This window comes from Bombus terrestris, chromosome 15 (genome assembly GCF_910591885.1).
Source record: "Bombus terrestris chromosome 15, iyBomTerr1.2, whole genome shotgun sequence".
Taxonomy (NCBI): Eukaryota; Metazoa; Arthropoda; class Insecta; order Hymenoptera; family Apidae; genus Bombus; species Bombus terrestris.
Window position 1 is genome coordinate 3352160 of NC_063283.1, and position 23058 is coordinate 3375217.

General features: G+C 44.2%; 1 protein-coding gene across 9 annotated transcripts in view; it reads left to right on the plus strand.

The window, feature by feature from the left end:
- The window catches only part of LOC100645656 (mushroom body large-type Kenyon cell-specific protein 1), an 86763-nt gene that overhangs the window by 58513 nt on the left and 5192 nt on the right, over positions 1–23058 (plus strand). For 4 of the 9 annotated variants that reach the window (XM_048412841.1, XM_048412840.1, XM_048412844.1 and 1 more), the window contains 8 exons: positions 10685–11601; positions 11700–12014; positions 12603–12842; positions 13039–13118; positions 17866–18298; positions 19504–19548; positions 20625–20865; positions 21687–22575. In XM_048412841.1, the coding sequence (XP_048268798.1) occupies positions 10685–11601; positions 11700–12014; positions 12603–12842; positions 13039–13118; positions 17866–18298; positions 19504–19548; positions 20625–20865; positions 21687–22575 (3160 nt within the window). Of the gene's footprint in view, positions 1–10667; positions 11602–11699; positions 12015–12602; positions 12843–13038; positions 13119–17865; positions 18299–19503; positions 19549–20624; positions 20866–21686; positions 22576–23058 lie in introns of all 9 variants that reach the window. The other 5 variants (XM_048412842.1, XM_020867129.2, XM_048412843.1 and 2 more) reach the window with 4 other exon arrangements.

The following is a 23058-nucleotide window of genomic DNA, read 5'->3' on the forward strand; positions in this document are numbered from 1 at the left end:
TCTAGCCCACGTCGTTCGCTCGCTGTTCGTTTTCAGCGCCGAGTCGAAAACACTAGTCGTTATATTTGCCTATTCTGATAGTAACAAAAATATTCGGATATAGAGACTCTTGAATAGAAACTCGATTTTATATTTTTACTCGCCATTTTTCCCCTTTGCTTCTCTTTTTTTACATAACGGCTACTCTGGTTCGTAAGTGTAAGTGCGGCACTTGCCAATTTTAAGCATAAAATAATCTTTGCAATAAAATCCGCAAGATATAGGTATGATTTAATTTTCCATGTGACACAGGCGGTTGATAAGCATCGTATTCGTTTTATAATTACAACTGCGTGTCGACACGGTACACTAAAATTGGGAAGTACAAGATAAACTGATCTCTACGTAACTGTCTTCTGGTTCGTCACAAAAGAATAATATAGCGAACTAAAATAGAGCTGCTAAAGCCAACGCAATTACCAATACCATTGTCTTAAATATTTCTATGAGTTTTGCAGTAGGTATGTACGTTGTTTCGATTGAAATTAAAAACATCTGTATCATTCCATCGTTGATCGAATAGAGCGTTGCTTGCAAGTGTTGACTCATAGACGGAGTCGCATAATACATTTGGCCGCAGATTTCGTTATCAAAATAATTAGGCATGGAAAAAGGATGTTAAGGCTTTGATATATGAACGCGACATAATGATGTCCTTCCCACTTCCGCTGTGCCGCGTTCCAACCGTTCTATTCCAATTCGTCAATGTCACTTCTTTATCGCGCCGTTAAAATCGTGAATTTCACGTAACCCACACGGCAATCTTGCAATGCAACTCTTCCCGCGGGTAACATTAGACAGCAGCGAACGATAAATGGGTCACAAGACGACTGTGCCGGTACGTCTGGTATCCGATTGCCGCTTGCATCGCTTAGCAAGCTAAAATATGACGAAAGTACGAGCCGATCCACGTTCCTTTTCACCATATCAACAGGATTTTCGTTTTTGTTATCACTTTTGCGAAGCGTCGAGGGCCGAGACACGAGGAAACGGACGATAAAGTTGTCTTCCCATTTAGAACTTTGTTATACACTTCCGACCTTAACCAGCTCCATTCGAGTAACTTTGAACGTGAACACCGTGATCATCGTGTTCCAGGTTGGATAATACCTAGCGTACCGACATAACGTTTGCCAAGTGGTATGGCGAGTTTCTTCGACACGAGTTTGAATGTCGGCTCCACGACCGAGACTTTACCGGTTTGTAGGAGTCGTGCATCGTTCTCGATTGATTAGAGACAGAAAAAAAGAAGATGCTATTCGAACTAAGCAGGCGAGAGGAAAAAAAGGAGTGGGTGGGGGAGACGAGCTAGTCTCTTCTCCGTTTACTCTTTGCGTCTCGGTGCATATATCATCAAGTCGCGAATTGTAGAGGACTTGTATATAGGATGTTTGACCGTGAGATTTATTAGATGTTATTGCTTGTTGTCTAAATCGTCGAATATACATAAAATAATAAATAAATATACAGACTGCCATATATTCGCTGAGTCGCTCGTACAATGTAGTATAAACGGCAAAGTAAAATTGCTAATTAATACTCAATAAATGCTCGCTAGTTACTCGTCGATAACTCGGTAGATAACTCGCGATGACGCTTAGATAGCACGTCGATACTGATAGATACTAAACTCTTTTTGGTTGCGTCAATTTGCACTGGTCGGGGGGCAGTCGGAAAATTCAGATTCGTCTTCGTTGGACGGTTGCTCGTAGCGGCGACGTTGTTTTACCCGGAATTTATTTATTCTTACATTGCTCGTATCCTAACGATCTCGATACTGCGAGGCAAAACAACAACATGATTTGAATTGTCCTCTACTCGTGTGCCGCTACAGAATCTTGAAAATTCTGGTCTGCTCTCGGTAAATGCAGCGGCCGGAGCTGTAATTTCACATTGTTCCAGTATATTATTTCATTGCACGATATCGCTCCATTAGTTCGACCCGAGCAGTGATTCCCGAGGTCATTATACCAGTGGAGGATCGTCGAGGAAGAGTGAGTGGCAAGGAGAGAAGGCGAAAAGGTGGAGCGACAAGGAGAGCGGTACGGCGAGCGAAAGAGAGCGAGAGGAGGCAAGCCGAGGAGAGGGAAAGAACGTGAAAGAGAAAGAGAGAAGGAGGAACGAAGAAGAATGGTCCGCGAGGTCAGCCTACGTTCGTACATATTCTCACGTAGATCTGTGTACGTACCGACGCGTGCACACCTTGACGAACATTGTCGAAGAAAAAGAAGCAGTTGCTCGATAATACATCGACTGCGCCTAGCGTCTGGTACACGGGGTGACGGCTCGAACGAACGTTAAAGTCTAAAGGACAAAGAGAGAGTGAAAGACCAAAATTTTCGGGGGCAGCTGGTACTTTTCGTTAGTCAGTCAGAGGAGTTGAAGCATTGCTGAAAAGGCTGTGCCCTTCTTCGTACATTGTTCGTTACCATGCTTTTGTAACAGCCTTTGGCGGCTGGGATTTCCTGTTCCGTATAATTTGTCCAGATTTTTCTCTTCTACGAGAACAGTCGTCCAACAGTTCTCTCGATAAATCGCGTTGTTTACTCACTTTCGTTTACCTCGTTGGAATACATTAGCAAGACGTACGTTGAATCGTTCGAATAGCTCGAAGAATCCGGTCTCCGCGTGTAATGTTTCGCCGATAATTCTTCAGGTGTTAATATCGCGGCGAGATTAACAAATAACCTTCGGAGACTCTATCTTTGGCAAGCATCGTTTCAAGATCTTAATGAGGCACGGCTGGGTTCCATGCCTTGTTGAGAGACAAGTAACGCTCCGTGGATTTCGACATCCATCTTGCTTTCTGTCCTTTGCTCGCCTCGAAAACTAGTAACCGATCTCTCGCCGGTGAATGGGAATCTCGTGATCGTGTAACAAAGCGACGCTGATAACTTTCGAGTAGGCGACCAAGAATATTTTTACGCCAGTGTTACGAACGATCCTTCGAACCGGCGAAAGACACTCGAGTCGTTGCAATTAAAGCGAGATCGCAATAAACCTAACCGCTCTTTATGGATGCGATTTATTACCACTACGAGCAATCGCGCGATCGTTTGTCCAGTTACTTACCGTAACGGTAAACAGATCCCGCGGATTTTCGTCTATTCTCGCTGATACTTCGACCTCGTCGAATCATCCTATCGTCAAATCTGTACTAGAAGATCTTCGATTGTAAGCTTTCACGACGGTTGATGGCTGACACGCTGAAACGATAAGCTTCGGTACAGGTCTGTCACGAGGCGTACGAACTGTAACGTTCGAGACACATCGACGCGAAGGTGTAAGAGGATCGTTTCGAAGAAATCAAAAGTACGACATCCTGTATGAAAAAATGTTCGATTTCGCGTTAGGTCTATCTGTACCAAATATAATTGGATAAGTGAAATTCGGTAGATACGAGAAATAATATCTCGACCGGAAGCATAGACGTTGTCCGGCACCAGGGTCGTTATCGTAATTATTTGGTTATTATCGTCCTGAAGGTTTAGCATCGGCGGCGAATCGCAAGCGAGTTTCGGACAAAGGATAGCCTTGTGCGCCGTGAGAGCCAGCTGCAGCCCCACCATGCCCGGTCACCCATTTCCTAACCTTCTACTCTCGTCTAAACCGGATTGCCATTGGTCGAAACGGGCCGGCGATTAGTGACGGGACCAAGGGAATAGCACCAAGACGCAGGACTGTGGGGGAAATATAGCGCGCGCGCTTGGATCTAAAATTACGGCTCCGCCATTGGTTGGATGGGGCCCGAGGCCATTCGATTTAGAATTGAAGAATGGTGCCGCTATATCCTCGGCTCACGGAGGACGCCCGTGGAAAGTAGATTCTCCTTCGTTCTCGAATCTTCCTCATTTTGATTCACCATTTATCAAGACAACGACCATAGCGATCGCTGGATCAGGGAAATACCGGAAATTCCTCTCCAACACGATTCCATTTGTTATTTTCCCGGAACATGCTCCGCTCTCTTTCAACCTCTACAAAGAGTTTTTCCAAAGAAATAGCAAAGCCTCGATACTTGGAAGAAATTCCATTTTAAATTCCTATTAAGTTATTTTGAAATATTCCACCTCTATACAGATATCTATTCCAGCTACTTAATTTTTACAAGATATTCTCATAAAGGTCGTTGGAATTTTTCGAGTAATTTAAGATACTCGGCCGAACGTCGGACTCGGGTCGAGTTTCTGAAATTCTTTCGATGCGCGGCAACGTTTTATTGCAACGAAATGGCGGAGATGGTGGGGATAATCGTTTTATACACTGGAGAAGTTCCTGGTGCCAAGTCTACGTCATCATTGGCTTAATCCCGGGCGTGGTCATCTGCCCTACTTCTTCCTCTTCTTAAATGGCACGCGAGATAAGATTGGTTCGGCACCTCCTGCCTGGAATTTCATCCAAAGGCGCGCCGCCACCCGTCTAATTACTTCTAGAATCGATCAAGGACGGGAACTTTGCTCGCCGTGAATATCCAGCGAACAGCGAGCGTTCTTTTCGCCATTCTCTTCAAAAATATCGAGATTAGAAACGATCGAAGAGCAACGATACCGAATATCATCGGAATAATCGTATTTCTGTTTTACTCAATAATGTGTATGTAACGTGTACGACTTATCACGAGAACCGTTTCATGCTTACATGGTATAACTTGAAGTTTTAAGGAGCTTTCAGTTTCTCGCGTTAGCGATACCAGCAGTTTTCCAGTGAGAGTTATGTAGTGTGCGTTTAGTTATTACAGTTTATGGTTGGTGATACGAGTGCTTGAATGTTCTTAGGATGTTCATCGTGTCGTCTCTGTATCTTAACAGTGTGTAACGTTTGTACCGTATTACACAGTTGGTTAGAACGATCAGTCTTAAATAATCGTGGCGAACGATACGATTTACAGTTTAACTTGGAAGGGTCTGGTTCGAACGTTACGAACTACCAGACGTAGATTGGGTTTTCGGTTGGGCGCAGTTTACGTCATTAGAAAATGTCTTGCGAAAGACGTTTCGTCCCCAGAGACGTTGTTCCTCTTTCCTCACTCCGTTGCCTATATCGTTGCATTCTGCTGGCTACGTTCATTCATTTGGAAATCCGGATCCCGTGTTTCGCCGCCCACTCGTCGAAGAACTTGGTGAGAGGAAAAAGCGCGATTGCTACTTTCCTAGCGGATTATTCTCTCAGAACCCATTGATTATATGCAAGGTCGATGATGCTGCAACCAGTAGACGCGGATCGAGGTATACGTACACTCGGATACTCTTGGACGAGGTTGATCAGACCTTTTGAAGAAAAGGGGAATCTTAGCTGCCTGCCATTCGCCGTCGAAAGTACATCGATCGTATACGTGGTATCATTAATCCCGAGACGATTGTTTTTAACGATTTCTTTTTAAACGTACCGTATGAAATTAGAAATTGCCATGGTTGTCCAATTGTGATAGGTTTTTATCTAGCGTGATTAACGTTTATCGTATTTACGTATGATACGTGTACGCTACCTGGTCATAAGTATAGCTGTGTACTTACATATTAGGACACCGACTCGTTATATACATTTAACGAACAATTTTTACAAATTCTATCTCATTTAGTATTTTACATTCTGTGTAGTCTGCTAATGTTTATGCAGATTCATATTTTTATGAACACGCTTATGAAAACGTGGCGTGTATTGTTTGTCATCCTTCAAATGTTGGAACGAATACTCAACATTGTATATTTTTCCATGTTGCGCGTATTCCGTATATTTTTGCACATTCAAATTGTCCACAAATGCATAAATATCCATAGCCTAATTATAAATCCATGACGCGTGTTATAAAGACGTATGTAAGTCAGATGTGAAATTGACGTCTATAGTTATTTTTTATAAAATACCGTTTTATTCTTATCCTTGTTAAAATTTCATTGTATTCTTTTCGTATTATAAAAGCAATATCGAATCGCAATAAAGAATAAAGTTACAAGTTCATTATTTATGAAGCTTGTATGATACTCGATAGCATCGAAATCTCGATTCGTAGCAAAAATGAAATAACAAATTTCTAACGAAATAATTGGGAGGTAAGAACAGTAAGAAACACACAATTTACTTCTAATATCACATTTTATTCGATTAAAATGTCAAATTCTCCTTAGACAAAGTATTAGGTTGTCCGAAAAGTGTCTTTCTTTCACAGATACGTCTTTACAACGATGCATCTCTATACAAACGTGAAACCTAATCTGTCGAACGTTGCGATCTTTATCTTGATAGAACAAAATTGATCGTAAAACGAAAAATGTTGCGCGTCCATTATTTCGTTATAAAACGAAAGAAACTTTCCGGACGACCTAATACCATCGTATCCAGCATATTTCACAGATTTTTCAAGATAACGTTGAAACATTTGAAGCTTCCCTCGCTCTTTGCTTCTTACGAAAACTGACTTTTGCGTTTTAAGAAATGTCCAAATACTTTCAATCGGACGAAGAGCAGCAAATATGACAGAAAATAGAGCGATAAACCTTCGGTTTCTACCGGTTCGAAAATACTAAAAAAGTAGTACATTTTAATTAAAGGCGGTAGGATAAACGTCCCGATATTCGTACGACCAGCAGCGTGAATCGCTCGCGAGCTAAATAACACAAAGAAATGTTTGCATCTCGACTATCTTCCTTGTTCTTGTACGCGCGTTAGAGCACAACGCGTTCCTTTTGTTCTTTCGTGGCAGTAGATGAGTTGGATTTGACGTCATCGCGGAACAAGGCTAAATTTAACGTAGAAAAAAAATTTCGTGTAACGATCGCCTTATTCTGGACAGATTTTCATGACTCACTTGCACGGCCTTGGGGCCCGCACGTTCTCGCGAGATGATGATTCGTATAATTGTTGTGGTTGTCTCGATGCATGCTCAGTTCGATTACGAAGAAGTTCGAGGTTTTCTAAATACGCCTATTAGCGAATTATAGTGATTGCGTTAACTTGTGCAATTTGTGTTCCTCTTATCGATGCAGTATTAAAATCTACGAGCGGCTAAATGTTACCGTGAAATACGTTAGTCACGTTATTGACTCGCCTGGAAAAAACGAAGAATGGGCGTGTGACGATAGCAAGGAAGGGACAGCGAATTTGCAGAAAATATAGGAACGCCTACTACGTCTAGTCGTAAATCGGATGGCCGGTAATACACGAAGGTGATTTAGGAATTCGATTTTCGTGACCCAGGGATAATTACAAAATAAGCCTTATCCGTTCAAAAATAACACATTTCGTTGGAGTTGCATTTAAAGTCCGCCTGTATAAACTCAGCCCTGACCGTAATGCTTGTCATACGTTTTTCTGACAGCAGCGCGTGCAAGCAGATATGTCGCAGCGGCGACGCTCGGCGCAGATCCAGTTCGCGTTTCCGCAAACTGGCATTATACCTGTATTTGATAAGCTGCGTGGAACTAGAGCGTTTAAATAATGGCCGTACAAACGACGATGGGCTACCACGATGGGGGCGTCGTCACTCGTTCGAAACGTTCGACAAACAATAATAATTTATTCAGATGTTTTTCATTGCGCGCACTCCTTTTGTAGCGAAACCTAGCGTTTAATATAACCTTATCGATCGATATACACCGAACGTACTATATTCTCTGATATTTTCTCTTCTTCTCTTTCTTTTTCTTTTTTTCTTTTTTTTATTCTTAGCGACTCTCAAAATTTTGGTTCTTATCTTTCTCTTATACTTTCGTACGATACAATTTGGATCGGCATATGCGTGCTATATCGTTAGCGAGACACAGGAAGCGGAGGGTTTAAAGAAGCGGAAGCGAAAGGCGGGAATTTTAAGAGTACGCGCAGAATCACCGGCGTACGTTGGCGCGGTTCGGTATGAAAAGTTGGCGACGTCGGTCGATGTGGTAGAAATTCGCGGCAATGGAGTCGAAGTTTAATCGGCGCGACTATCCCGCGCTGGTTGGACGACAAAATCAATTCGGCGAGAAATAAAGGCGGCAGCCATGAAAAATCGCCACCGCGCTCCATCTCCTTGCGCACGCGAATTCTACCTACACATGCAAATATATTTACGTACATTCATCGGCTGGCATGTGCTCGTGGCACACGCGACGACCAAATGACGTGACAGTTATGGTGCATTTGCGGGACGCGTGCCACCGTACCGGGTGTCTGTTTAGAATCAATTGACGCATTCAAAGTGGGTCTCTGCGAAGAGACGCGTTTGCGGCCCAATTCGAGCATGGTCGATGAATAGAGCGAGTACGAGTATCGAGAATTTTTATCGCGGTGTTCGTAGGAGATTACGTGGACTTTTTTCTTGGCTCACCGACTACATGCGTCGACCATTTTTGTGTCGTCACGCATTTACTCGGTTGCTTCGAAATAGAATTGTCGACAGTTTCATCATGATATCGATCACGAAGGAAAAATAAACGTGGTTGAATTTACATTGGAACTCGATATTTCACGTTGGATATTTATTTTGAGAATTAATATCGGTCGCAAGCGATGCATTAAAAATTGTACAGGATGATATCGGGACGGATTTTGATTTTTCCGGAACCTTTTGCCGTTACCAACGAGACACGGCGCGTCGTTACGATAACGTTCGACTGTTTGACCTTTGGATAAGGAAATTAAAAAGTCCTCTTATCGTTGCATCTATCGATAGCGATTTTGAGGAGCGTCGCGAATTACTTGCACAGGAATTACGGCCCCTAGTCGTCCAATTGGAAATACCACAAATCTTCGACATTTCTCGGGTTTCATAAAATCGAGCGAATTTTGTACCTGGAGGATTGAGAATCACAGTGATGTACGGTGACTTGTGAAAGCCTATTACACCATAATGAGATACGACTGGCGCGATTATATCTGTGAGATTTGAAACAAACCTGAAAATATATATAAAAGCTAGGAAATATTTATTGCAAACATATCTACTCTTCACGGAGATCAGAAAATTATTTCGTTTCGTTCGTTCGTTTCGCTCATTGTACGTTGAAGATGGTCGATACTCGCATGCTGCAGGCGAATTTTTTTACTAAATACGTCTTTGCAGTATATGTCTCGTAACCGTCGCACATTCGAATCGGTTTCCCATATTACCGATATACGTAATTACAATAATTCTATCTCATTAACCGGTGAATGGAATTCCAAAAAGTTCCATGTAACGCACGTTATATATGCAGAAAAATGTCCTATAGCAAATGTTCAAATGCTTGCGTGAGTCGCTGTACAGCGACTCGAACGTACAAAAAAAGCTATAATAGCGAGTATCGTTTACGGAACGGGATTTCTAAATGGCAGCTCGAAGCGGGAGAATCGTTATGGCAATGGAGCTAAAGCAATCCGATAGAACGATTGGCGAAAAAAGAGAAGAGGAAACATTAGCAAATGCGTTCGCATTGCACCGCCACTTTTGATGTGCCGCAATTTTCTTCGTTGCGACATTCTGTCAGATATACCGGGCCGTGCGTGTTACCGCCGTGTCCTTCAAAAAACCACCACGTCCGGTCGGTTTCTCGAGCATGCGATTTTGGTGATTCCGACATCGACGTGCATTACCAGAGAGTTATCGTGGTTAACGGATCTTTATATTCACGCGAGCAACTTGCGTTTTCCACGAGCTCCGGCCCTCGCGTTTTCTCTGCCAATGATTTATCGCTGCCCTTTTAGCGACTTCGATGATTAACCCTTTAACAGCTCAGTAAATTTCACGGAGTCCGCGTAAAAATAACTAGTTGTTTCTTTCTTCGCAAAGTCTTTGAACATCTCATCGATCAGGTATCTCAAATAAAATACGAACGAGAATTTTTTTGTAAACGAAACTAAGTATAAATTACTTATATATATATATTGGCAATTTATTGCAATACGAAGTATCAATTACGATATAATTAACAACTTAATCGTATATGTCGGTATACGAACAAAACATAATAATCGAATACATAATCCCACTTTGCTTTTAGAGTTCTCTTGCTGCAGGTACCTTAAAACTATCTAACAAGCACACGATCTATATGTTCTTACTATAACAGAAAACAAGTATGATAGAAGCGTGCAAAATTTGTCACGTCATATAACTGTGAAAACCACAGGGAAAAGATACGACAAGTTACATTCATCGTGTTTCGCGATAGAGTAATTTTTGAAATTTCATATGCTGTTAATCAATTCTATATTACAAAATTTTCCTTTTTATTCTATTGTGGCACTGAAAATATACGGTTTAGTTATTCTTTTAGATATTTCAAAAATACTGATTACTATAACATTAGCCGTGTCTTCGGCTCTTTATAAAAACTCCCTAAATATAGATCACCTATTTTGAAACTACTTATATCCGAACGTAACAAGTTGACAAATTATAACAAAGAAGAAAAATCAGTCTTCGTATGGTCATAACAAAACAAAGATACACTTGTCTGTAAGAATGGAGGGCTAGGCGGTATGCGTTCGTCAAACTCGTTCGTGACAGTAACAGACACCGTTGATCTAATCTAATCGTTTTAATCGATACGAAAATTTGCAAGACGAATCTGCCATAGTGTAAATAAGAGTAGTCTTATACTCGGAGCGTATGGTTAGAAAAGTGGTTGTACAGGGGTTTGCGGGCAAGTGGCGCTTATCATTGTTTGATGCAGTTACGATGGTGTCGCAGGTCTGGAACGGGTAGCGGAGGAGTTGATGGGCCGTAGGAGATGGAAGCAATATCAGGACACCCTGTACAGCGGTACTCGCAGCAGCGAATCAGTGACGGCACAGCCCCACCACCGGCTCTACCCGGCGTTCTCGTCGTCCTGCGACCCGGTGGTGCCCGGGAATTTGGAACAAATTGGGTCGCGTCCGCTTCATCCTGCGTCCTCCTCGTTACCTACAACGATAACGACGACAACGACGGTGCCACCGGCGATTACGACGACGACAGCGGCAACGACGGCGACGACGACGGGCCCGATCAAGCAGGAGAGCCTGCAAAGGCATCACCTGCAGAACCACCATCACCTACAGCCCTCCGCCGTTCAAGATCACCACCGTCACTATCAGCAGCAACAACAGCAACAGCAGCAACGACAACAACGGCAACAAGAAGACCGTCGCCTAAGGACAGACGAGATCAAAGTCGAGGTCGGCGAGGACGAGTTCGCGAACGGTGTCGCCCGAGAGGAATCGGCTACGAAGACCGCGGATACGTCGACGACGACCACGGTAACGACGGGCACGACGACCACGTCGACGACGACAACGGGAACGAGCATACTTGCTACCAGTACCGCGACCGGCACGATCGCGACGATCACCACGCCGAACACCACCGCTGTTATGACCACGGGAACCACGACGATCGCGACGAGGCGGCGACGCAAACGCCGGCAGAACGACGGAGAGGCCACCGACGACAGAGAGGACGACGAAGAGAACGAGGAAGAGGAGGATGGAAGGGGGCAGGCCGAAGTGGAAAAACGGCTGAAGCTCGACGAAGACGCCGACAGGCCCGTCAGTCCTCTGAGAAGGGAGAACGATCGAGGATCTCGGGATTATCCGACTGCCAACGCTACAGATACGGAAGGGACCAAGGTTCGTTGTAGAATCCCGTTTCTTTTTCTTTTCTCGGGGGTCAGGGTGAAGCAATCGAAAAGAAAGCCAATAATAACGTGTAACGATGTTTGTTGCAGGAACGAACGGAAGAAGTCGCGTTGGAGCGGACACCGGTGACGCAGGGTTCATTGAGAGTGAAAACGGAGGAGGAGTTACAAGGAGTGCCGAGTTCTGGAGGCGGTCCAACGATATTGACGACACCGACGCCGGATTCGGATGCGATCAGGTCAGGGTTGCCGTGTCGGGAGGTTGAAGCAGCCGCTAGAAACGCGGTACCGCCGTTTCTTATTGGAAGCCGACGCACCAGCCCACCGCCAGAAGACTGGAAGCCGCTAGACAAATGTTACTTTTGCCTGGACGGCAAGCTACCGCACGATGATCAACCACCTCTCGTAAGTACGATTCTCGTAACCATGGCTAAGCGGAAGCTGTCTTGTTCGCATCATGGTGACGTTATTTAATGCGAATCAATTCACGATCGATCGAAGAATAATTTAGCTGGAGGACTAATTTATTCGTCACCGGTTTGACTCGGAACGCTCTGTCACCATGATGCGATTCGTCGCGCATAAAACTGCATTAGCCAACGCGGAATTCTTCAAAGCGCATAATTAATCGCGCGGAAAGGACAACGCTTTACGCGATATATGACGGATATCGGTCCTCCGGCGCAGGACACTAGGAAACGTTCAATTCTTTATTATCACGCGCAAAAGAGTACGTCTCTTCGTATCCGTTGCTTTGATCGCTTTGACACGCCGCCCTTATAAAAGTTTCACGAAGGCGGACCCGTATTCCTGCGTGGCGAAAAGCGAATTTGATCAGGATTCGATTTGTCCTCCAACGTCGACGAGGATGTGCTCCTTTTTCCATGATCGTTTCTTCCCTCCCACGCCGGTGGTAATCAGTTCCTTTCCGTGTGTTCCGCCGACCAATGACGAGCCGGACGAACATAACGTTCGATGTCGCGAATCCTGCAGAGTCCGCAGAGCGACAGTAGCAGCAGCTCGCGATCGGCCGAGTCACCGATGTCGGTCCAGGTGGACCCGATGGCGGCGTCCGTGGTCGCCGCGGCTCTCACCGGTACCTACCCTACCTTACTGCCTCAGTGGTGTCTGCCACCAAGGGAGGCGCCTCTCGTTGGGGTGCAGCCTCATCAGGACAGTGCAACGCCAGCCGACCAACCTCTCGACCTCTCGGCCAAACCGAAAAATTCTCAGGTACGTGCTCCTTCTGGCGTGGGTAGATTCGCTTTCCTTCTCCTTTGCGTCTAGAAACGCGAAACATAAGAGTCAACGCAATTATCGTCTTCTCACATTTACGTTTACGTTATCATTTATTTTTACGACGCTAGAGCGTTTTCTACCAAAAAAACGAAAATTCTGTTGCGTGACACGATGACGCTTTCTGTCGCAGGATAACAACATATCTCTATTGGAACAACAGAAAATACCTCTGAGGATGACAGCAGGTATCGACCCCAAGAGTATCTTTAAGTAAGTAACCTTTTTCTTAACAAGAATATTTAAACGATTTCGCGTTCTCGTCATACACCGATGAAAGCTAGCTGTTGGTCGTATTTTTCCGACGCTGTCACAGGCTGTCTAAAAAAAAAAAAAAAAGAAAAAATAAAAAAGAAGTCGTCTCGGCGCTGTTGAAATTCGTCTGTGATGCTTAGTAACCAGAACGAGAAGCACGTCGATTCCTGCCAGTGTTATCACGCGACTCGTTTTACACCTCGCAGCGAAACGAAGCCACCACTGATATAGGTATTTGCATTCCGCGCGAGCAAAAGAAAGTGTTGATCGCATTCCGTATGCCGCGTATTCCAAAGGATCGAGAATAGATTCGTGTTCGAACGCGACGACTTAATGGACGACGTACTCTGTCAAGGCTGATTGTACTGTAGTATACAATCGTTTCGAAGCTGCCATACCGATCGTTCGGCGTACCTTGGATACTTTTATATCGTACAGAAGTTGTGTCATTAAATAGGATGCACGGTATACGATTCGAATCTATAGCGGCGGCGTACGAAACGGTAATTAAAAAGTTTCCACGGTTCGTTGTTTGCTTATTCGGAAAATTTTCCGCCGAGCATCCCACTGCTCGTCCGGCTACTCATTACGAAAATTTGCACGAAAGTCTGTTACAATTTTTTTGCCGGTTTGTTTAGAAAACACTCGTGTCGAAGCATACACGTTATCCGCGCATTAATCTCTTCAATAGAATTCGCGTGCCGCGAAAATTATCGCGCTCGTACGGCCGTTTATCCGTTTGTCGAATGAAAATATACATATAATGGTAGTGGGTATTTTATTTCGTACGAAACCTGCCGGTTATCGGGTTCAACATCGCGTCCGTTCCAAAGGGTGACTCGAAAATTGCGAGGAGAAACTTCGCGCGCGCCCGAATCGGCCGTGAAAGTTAATCGAAGATGAACGGAAGAGAAATCGGAAGATCCTTGCTAAAAATTCTAAAAGCTAAAATCGACGCGCTCTCTTGAATAACGTTTCGCGATAAAACACGAACCGCCTGTCTTCCCGAGTTTTCACTTAAGCGTCGGCAAGTTCAATGTTTCTTAACCCTGTTACGTTCTTTCGATCATTTTCTAGCGAATCGCGTTATACCATTGTTGAAAAACTAGTTGAATTTATCATGAAAATAAGACGCGGTCGTTATTATGCTACGTATCTTCTGGGAACATTTATCTTTCGAATCTTTAATTCGTTTGACGATAAAAATCAACGTTAGGAATTAACGTTATAGATAGGAATCAAAAATGATTAAAGTAATTAATTTACTTTGTACAAAGTTCAGGTAGGATAACGCATTGCGATATATCGCATGAATACAACAAAAATTCCGTTACATTTATAATTCGCTCTACGTTTTTCATTCGGTGTTATACTTCTAAACATACTTTGATTTATTTATTAAACTTTTGGTAATAGGCTTTTTTTGTTATTATCGAGACTTTCGGTGATCTCAGCGAAGCACGTAGTCTTTGTTCGCTTTATCGAAAGTTCAGACGGGATAACGCGTTACAACGTGTCTGACAAAAAAGTCTAAAGAGGAATGTATCTTTAATCCGTTAATACGCTTCTCGCTGGTCGTTAGACTCGTAGATTTTTGATAATTTTCATGAACATTCGAAGCGAGCATTTAAAAATCTCGTTCTCGGTCGAGACGAAAACAAGGTCGAGACATAAAAATTCAAGAATCTCAGCATGAGTAAGTCGAAATGGAAGAACGTTATAGATTCCAAATAATATAACGTTCCTTGAAGCGGACGTTATTCGTGGGGGAAAAAAATGAATAAATGGCACGATGATCGAAGGAACGAAACGGAAGGAGGGAAAACAGGGAGAAGACGAATAACGCCGAGTCAAAGTCGCGAACCATGTCCGTACGTTGCCCTCGTGTTTTCGCTGTTTTCCCCGCGGAACATTTTGCGCGTCAAATTTTTATCGTCGTCTATTATTAGTCCACCGTAATCTGCACCTCCTGACACATCGAAGGCACAAAGTACCTCGCGTGTGTCGTACGCCGCGCGAGAAAGATCGAAACGCGGAGAGGAACGCTGGAGAAAAGGAGACGGGGCCAGAGTCTCGGCTCGCGGCGGCGCATGCGCGTTACCGCAATTAACGATAAGATAGCCCGCCGTCGAAACCACGCGAGTAAAGTCGAAAAATTAGAAGCTCGAACGATCAACCGGACGAACAATCGTTCGAGTCGACGCTGTTGACAAAGTTTTCTTGTACCGCGTGGAAATTCCAGATAACAGACGTCACGTGACCACGCGACACCGGATCTCTCTCGCAAGCGTTTATTGATCATTTTCGTCAGACCGCAATCGCCTCTTATCTTAATCGGTGCTACAGACAATGATGGATTAAAATAGGAGCAATTACGAGTTTAACGATGTAGCGCTAATTATTTATGTCTCTAAGGAATAGCATATAGATTAGACATTAAATAGCTGGAAGAGGATAACGCAGGGTCATGAGAAATCATTTCGGTTGATCTTTTATTTTGACGTCATTCGCTGGTTAGTATAGTAAGATCACAGGTAAAAAGTACGATAAATCACATCTTTTTTTTTTCTTTTTTTTTCTCTCTCTCTTTTCTTACGAAAGAATAATTTTATTCTCAGACAATTCCATATCGAAACTAACTGTTTTCACATTTGTTTTTGAGATTAGACGCGATTTCCTTGAACGTTTGAAAATTACTGACATTTATTTCTCACGAAAGCAAGTATCTTTAGTATTTAATACCAGAAACGAAAGAAATCCTGACGAAAAGGAAATAATTATTTTCTAAATCGTCCTTCCCGGATTGCAGTTATCACACCGTCGGGGTTTAATCTTTCGTCGAATGGTTAATTAGGATAATGTCGAAATTAGGATAATTAGAGGGAAGCTAAATTCGTAGTGCAGCAGGTATCGCGGCGAATAAAGAATAAAAGGCTGCAGAGATACGGTTGTTGCAAGCGGCACTCGAAGCGGTGGCGAAGCTTAGGAGGGGGCAGAACGGTCGAAATACACTTTTATCAGCTTACTTTGCTGTCCGAGAGAGAATAGGTCGACGAACTCATCATGGGGGGCCACGGTTCTTGCGAATCACCAACGAGCGGCGACATCTTTTACGTGGAATTCTTCCTATCAATTTTATTGTTAAACAACGAGACAGACTGTAGCAGCCCGATTGCTACCTGTCGTCTTTGCGTCATTCGATTCTTCGAACTGCCATCAGCGATACGAATTGAAATTTCTTAATTCGACGATAGAGAAAGCAAACGGAATAGAAAAAAAGAAAGAACAAAAGGTGTCGATGAATATGTATAGCATCAGCGGGAGAATAACAGGAGACTTACGACACGTAAGAAGCCGAATGAATCGGCTATGTACGATACGTATGGAGTCGTTCAGAAGCCAAACTGGACAATTCAACATCTTATTAATTCCTTAATTTCATTACATAAACACGCGTTTAACGATCGATCTCCAGGAAACAAACGAGTTACTCCCATAATTCAACCCGATTCAGGATACGTGCGTTCGATGTGAAATTCTGGAAACAATTTTCAATTCCTCGGTATATTAATTTAACGAATATCATGGATGTCGTGGAAGTACGATCGTTTTCTTGATTTTCTCTGATTTTTCTACTTTGTTCTTTGACCGTGTTTCACACCGTGATCGTTCAAGTACTCGTAACGTGATAACAAAGTTCAAGGTAAATTAAAAAGAAACAGCGTTTGCTACGTTATCTGTATTTCTAAATTTATAAAGTTGTTCAACGTTGGCTTCTAAACGCCTCATATAAATCATATTCAAGAAACATTTTAATTGCGTAATAACTGACAGCTCACTCGCCATTAGCCCGTCTAATTTCGCAGCTAGAATTCGTTCTAATACAGCCGGCTAGGTCAAAGATCAAAGCGTTAACGAGACACACTCTGTTGGATCGATTCGTTTCTCGTGTACAACACGTGCGCGTACCTCGCCGGCCACGTGGCTGGGAAACGTTGGTACAGCTTGGCCAATGAACCGCTTCTACACGTGAGTCTATGGTACGAAAACCACCCGATAACCCAGTAACTTCGTTACGAGGATATCGGTATGACGTGTTATATAGCGTGATTGTGCAATTATCGGGGCTCATTAGATATCTGGAATCTCGATTCGTCGGTACGTCAACGTGCAAAGTAGATTGCAGATATTTATGGATTTTTGGAAAGTTGCAAATATTTGCGGAATACATTCAATAAGATATCAAAAGTAGAATAGCTGTTGTGATATTTAGTAGATCGAACGGACAGAGAAGCGGTTTAGAAATTTGAAATGAACCGGGACAGAGAGATATGCAATAGGGCGATAAGAAATAGCAAGATTAAACATCGACTTGTTTCTTACTGCCTACGTTCTTTCCATCATTTTCTTCCTAATTCTATCTTTCTAACAAAAATAGCGTTTAAAAAAAATTCCAAGCTCGGGCAAGATACGGAGACTTTATTATCGGTGTACACGATGCGTAGTTTCAAGTTTATGTCAAACACTTTCTTAAAATAACTCCCCGTTAGATTTCTGTTTAGGTCCCATTTCTTTAGTTTCATTCACAAAAATATAAAATCGCGTGAACGTCTGCGGTCTACCGACTAGACAGTCGAGTAAAGGAGAGGATAAACGATAACGCGAATTGATAATACGATAAACGATACCATGTTGAATGTTTTAGTTCTTGTTATCGTGCAAAACCACGTATGACCGGGCCAGTGGCGGCCGTGGCGGCGGCAGCAGCAGCTGCGGCAGGCGTCGGTGGTGTCCCCGTGGTGGGTGCCGGGGGTGGCCGGAGGGCCTACACCGAGGAGGAACTGCAAGCCGCTCTCAGGGATATCCAGAGTGGCAAGCTCGGCACACGAAGGGCGGCCGTGATCTACGGGATACCGCGTAGCACCCTGCGCAACAAGGTCTACAAGCTTGCGATGGAACGCGAAAGGGACGCGTCCCTGTCTAGCACCCACTCACACCCTCACGAGCCCGGCGCCCCAGCCACCACCACCACCACCATCACCACCACCACCACCACTACTACTACTACTACAACTACAACACCACCAAATACGACCCAAAACGCCTCCGCGACCACTCCGCCCCCGCAAGTGGATGAGGTAGGTTTTGGGGACAGAACAAGAGAAAGAGAAACCGGAAAGCGAGAGAAGAAGTGAGAGGCAAACAGAGGGTGCGGGAACATGTAATAAAAAAGAGCGATGATACGATAAATCATGTTGTATCTGTACCTAACTTTCTATAGCAGAGGGAATTAAGTATCGAGAATCGATAATTGAGTAACTGAGAATTGAGAATTGGCAATTGATCGAGAATTGAGTAATTGTAATAGCAAATATACCGAACTGAGAGAGCGTCCAAACTGGAAAGTATCTTATAGGGTCGAGTGTGGATCGCTAGGATGTAGATCGTTTTTCGAAACCACGCTTCTTCTGACACTGGTGGCACGAGTTTCCTTCTCGGTGACAGTCGTCGACCGAGTTATCGTTACGTCGAGAATGTCCGATAATCGTGTCAGTGACGGTAGGAGGAATAGCTCCAACGTTTCCAATATTAAATCGAGAAATTATATTCACCTCTCAAAAAAAAAGAAAGAAAAAATAAAAAGAAAAAAAAAGAGGAAAAGGAAACGTTTCCTCTCGTAGAAGTTTCTACGTAGTAGATTCGGTGGTGATTTTCCGTCTCTAAAGTATCTCCATGTGTTCGATTCGATTTCCAATTCTTCGTATACGTATGATCGTTTAATTAAAAAGTCTACCGTGCAGTTCCTTTCAGGTTCGATACACGTTCCACCGTCATTAATCATAAGTTATCGGACGTTGCGAGGAAAGATTACGCTCGATAGAGGAGATGATGCCTTTGGACGCGATTTATCTTAAGCGAAAGATGACGCATCCAAGGACAAGGAGAGAATATGACGGAGAGGGAATGGGGAGGGGGGTTGCAAAGAGATATAAAAGACCAGTTGAATCTCGATAATTCGTTCGCGAAGGAAGACCGCCTATTTGTATCTAAGTGTGGTTTTGGTTAGGAAGAACGAATGGAGCTTCCCCAAAACATACCTCTGCCACGGTGATCGTAGAGTTCGCGTGAACCGATCAACTCGCCAAGTATATACAAGTACAAGAGATTGCAACTGTCGTACGAGCATATTGCATCTTCTAATTTCACTATAAATAAAAGAAAATGAAGCTGATTAATACGAAGATGGATCGGTACACGCGGTTCGTTATCGGTTGCCGTGATGCTCAGTAGTGTCGAATGTTTTTGCATGGGCTGTTTAACTTTTTTATCTCACTATTTGTAGTTTAACACACGGCCGCTTGGTCTTGGCGAGGTTGCAAGACTCGAGGTAAGTCTTCGGGACGATCGTTTCGAGCCGAGAGGAGAGAGTTCTTCTTGGATGCGAGCTTTTGTTCGCGACGGGCTCTTAGGGCCCTCGAATTCGTTGTCACGAGTACATACGCTTTTTTTTCCGACCTCGACACCATGCATCCTCGATGTGTTTTGTACAGACGATCGTGCTTCAGTATTACTAGTACAGCTGTCGATTTTATGGCGCAAGGGAATGTCAGGAAGTAATCGTTTCTACGTGGCGTTGCAATAGCAAGGCATGCTGACAAGTGGCGTGGCTTATCCGGCAACATATATTCGAGAAACTGATACACGTTAGACGAAAATTAATTTTCCAAGAGCGTCCGTAATATCTTGACATTCAAACGATGCACGACGCTTGTTGGGAAATGGATCTTGGAATATCGAATAATCGATGGTTCATTTTCCTTTTTAACGACGTTCTGCCTGGTGTCATTAGGAGAAGCGCAGGTAGTTTAGTCCTGGTAGATTTTTTTAGTTTGAATGCATGTTGTTTGAGTAATATTACGAGGCAATGGCCGGTGTGTAGCACCGGGTACTTTTTATTCGTCGGAGAGCGAGACACTTTCGAGCTGGTATTTCAATTTTCGACCTTGCCTTTCTCTTTCTTTTCGCGCGAAAAACGACCCAGGTACAGGAAACTTTACATGAGAATAACATTTGGGCAAAGCGTTCCTTTCTTTTTCTATGTCCTTTTTATTTTTGTATACGTCGTACATGCTTTTTGCGAACGATTCTATCTGGCAAATTCCTGCATGACGCTTGGTCATTCTGCATTCGACGAAGAAGAGTATATTTACATGGACAATCGACACTGTTACAACACAGACATACACGCAAATACAAACACAGAAGAACGCCTCTCGATGAAATCCTGCTAGCGAAAAGAATGTCGCCAAGAAAGTGTTATACCGATTTTACGATAAAGATCGACGTAAGACGTGACTTTCCTCGAGAGGACCGATCGATGTTAACGATTCGTGTTTCGAATTATTCGTTTTCTTATCGCGGCTAGAATGTGTGCAATACGCTGGAAAGAAATATTCTTAACAGGTGGACGACAAAGAACTGTCCGGAGCGGAAGAGGAGAAAGAAGTGGAGAAAGCTCTGCTGAAGCCACTGTTGTCCTTGGAAGACCTTGTCAGGTTTTCCGCCCTCGAAGGAAGCGGCGGTGATTCCCTCAGAACGTTGCTACAACGAGGACACGAGACGGGAGCCGAGTGGCCAGGGCTCGAACACGCCAACATCGGCCCGTACATTCAAAAGATGCTTGCAGCAGCTGCGCCATTTAAAGGTGAGAAACACGCTTAGGTTCTTCTCGTTCTTCTTTCCTTAAGAACATTGAACCAACAAATTTTTAAGCGCGTTGTGTTCCCACGAAGACAAATATTGTTAAAACATTCTCGAACTACTCTCGGCGTATTTTATATATACTTTTTACAATTACACATAAAGTATTTGCGCGTCGTTGTAGTTGTTATAACATTTGCGTATTATTAAATGCAAGTACATGTTAAATTCCGTGTTATTTAACATTATGATGATTCCTTCGTACTATGGAGATGAAACGTAGTATCTGAGAAAAAAGTTCTTCGCCTGGAGAAGCAGAGTATGTGCGGATACATTTTATAACTCGCAGATCTATCGGAATGTGTGTAGCTGAGGTTAGAGGAAATGAAAACAAAAGTAAGAACGAAATTCAGTATTTTCGCAAGTGGAAGATAAAATTCGTGATAGCAACCGTAGTAGGAAAGTTAAGTGCATGGAATGGTGTACGTCCGTCGAAACACGAGATTTGGGTTATTTCCGATAGACGTTAGACCGTCTCATTCGCTGACCAGTGTATAGCAAGGGCCGAGACGAAAGTCGAAAAGTGTATTACGAGCGAGTAGGTCTTCGGAAATCGATAGAAGCCAGATGGTGGTCGACGGGTCGGCGACTCTTTTTCCACTTTCTGAATGGAAGTTCGTTTAAGTGGCTTAAACAGTTCTCAGGGGCTAATCCGCGATTACGACAAATGTTCGTAGGCGTGAAGAACCAACGAAATCGTATTTCTTAACAAACACGTACGCTCCTTTTGATCGATAACTGAAACTATCTCTGTCGTATTAACAGGCATGGAGACGCAAGACTATCGCATTCCAGAGGTGATGAGAAGGCTGATGAGCGAAGACAAGAGGCTAAACAAAAGCGTAAACGGGGACCAGTCGCAGCCACCGCATCAGCAGCTCCATCACCATCAACCGCACTCGACGCACCCGCAAGCTCAGGCACAGTCGCAGACGCAGCAGCAGCAGCAACGTGGCCCGATGACGAACGACGACTTCAACCCAAACATCGAGGAAGAGGCGAGCGACAGTGCTCAAGGCAGAGCGATCCTCAAGATTCCGTCCTACAAGCCCGCGAGCACGCCTGGATGTTCGAGCAAAAACGGCGAGCCAACGTCGGCCGCATTCGCGCAAGGATTCGCGGCCGCGACAGCAGCCTCGAGTCCGGGTCTCCTGGAACGAGCGAGTCCAGCGTTCTCCGGTACCAGTAGCCCAACCAACTCGTTGGTGGGGAAAACGGTAGCCGTGAATTTCCGCGACGTGATCGCGAAAAGCATCAGCGTCAAATTCCAAGAGGGTCAAACGGTCGCGACAGCCGGAATGCCCGGATGTCAACCGGCCGGAGTGGTACAGCCGCAGCAAGCGATAATGACGGATCCAAGTCCGTTCAAAAGAGGCAGATACACACCGCCTCAGCCGGCGTCGCAGCAAGCCCAGTCGCAGGCGAAACCGCAGGCCCAAGAAGCGAACAAACCGAAACCAGCTACCGGTGGCAAAGGAACCAGACCGAAACGCGGAAAGTATAGGAACTACGACAGGGATAGTCTGGTGGAGGCTGTGCGCGCGGTTCAGCGGGGTGAAATGAGCGTGCATCGTGCAGGCAGCTATTACGGAGTACCACACTCCACCCTCGAGTACAAAGTTAAGGAACGGCACCTGATGAGGCCAAGGAAGAGGTACGTTCATGTTTAGATCGTGGATCGTTGCTTATATTAAATCGTTCGATAAGCATGCGATAAGCCAATCTGTAGCCGCTGCAGATCATCGCCTTGTCGCAATGCCCAACGGCGGGCGACTATTGTTTGCGTCTGCGCGTCTGTCGTTGACGTTGTTTCTTTTTGTATCTTAACTGTTCGAACGATTTAGACTTCTGCGTGTTCCGGAAAACTGAATGGAACCGGTGGAAGAAGAGCACGCAGGGTTATAAATCGACGAGCCGGTCTCGGTTAATCATCGGAAAGTTTGAAAAATTCAAAAGTCTCCGTCTACGCGTAGTCGACCCCGTTTTAACAATCGACACCGTAAGTCGAGCACGACTGTCGCTATCTGGCGTCACGGTTAATCCGCGTCAGGTACGTGCTCATGCTTGACCCGATCTCATAGTCGCGTCCGGTTTATCTCAATCGTACGACTAGATTCAATTTCCTGCCGTGTATTGT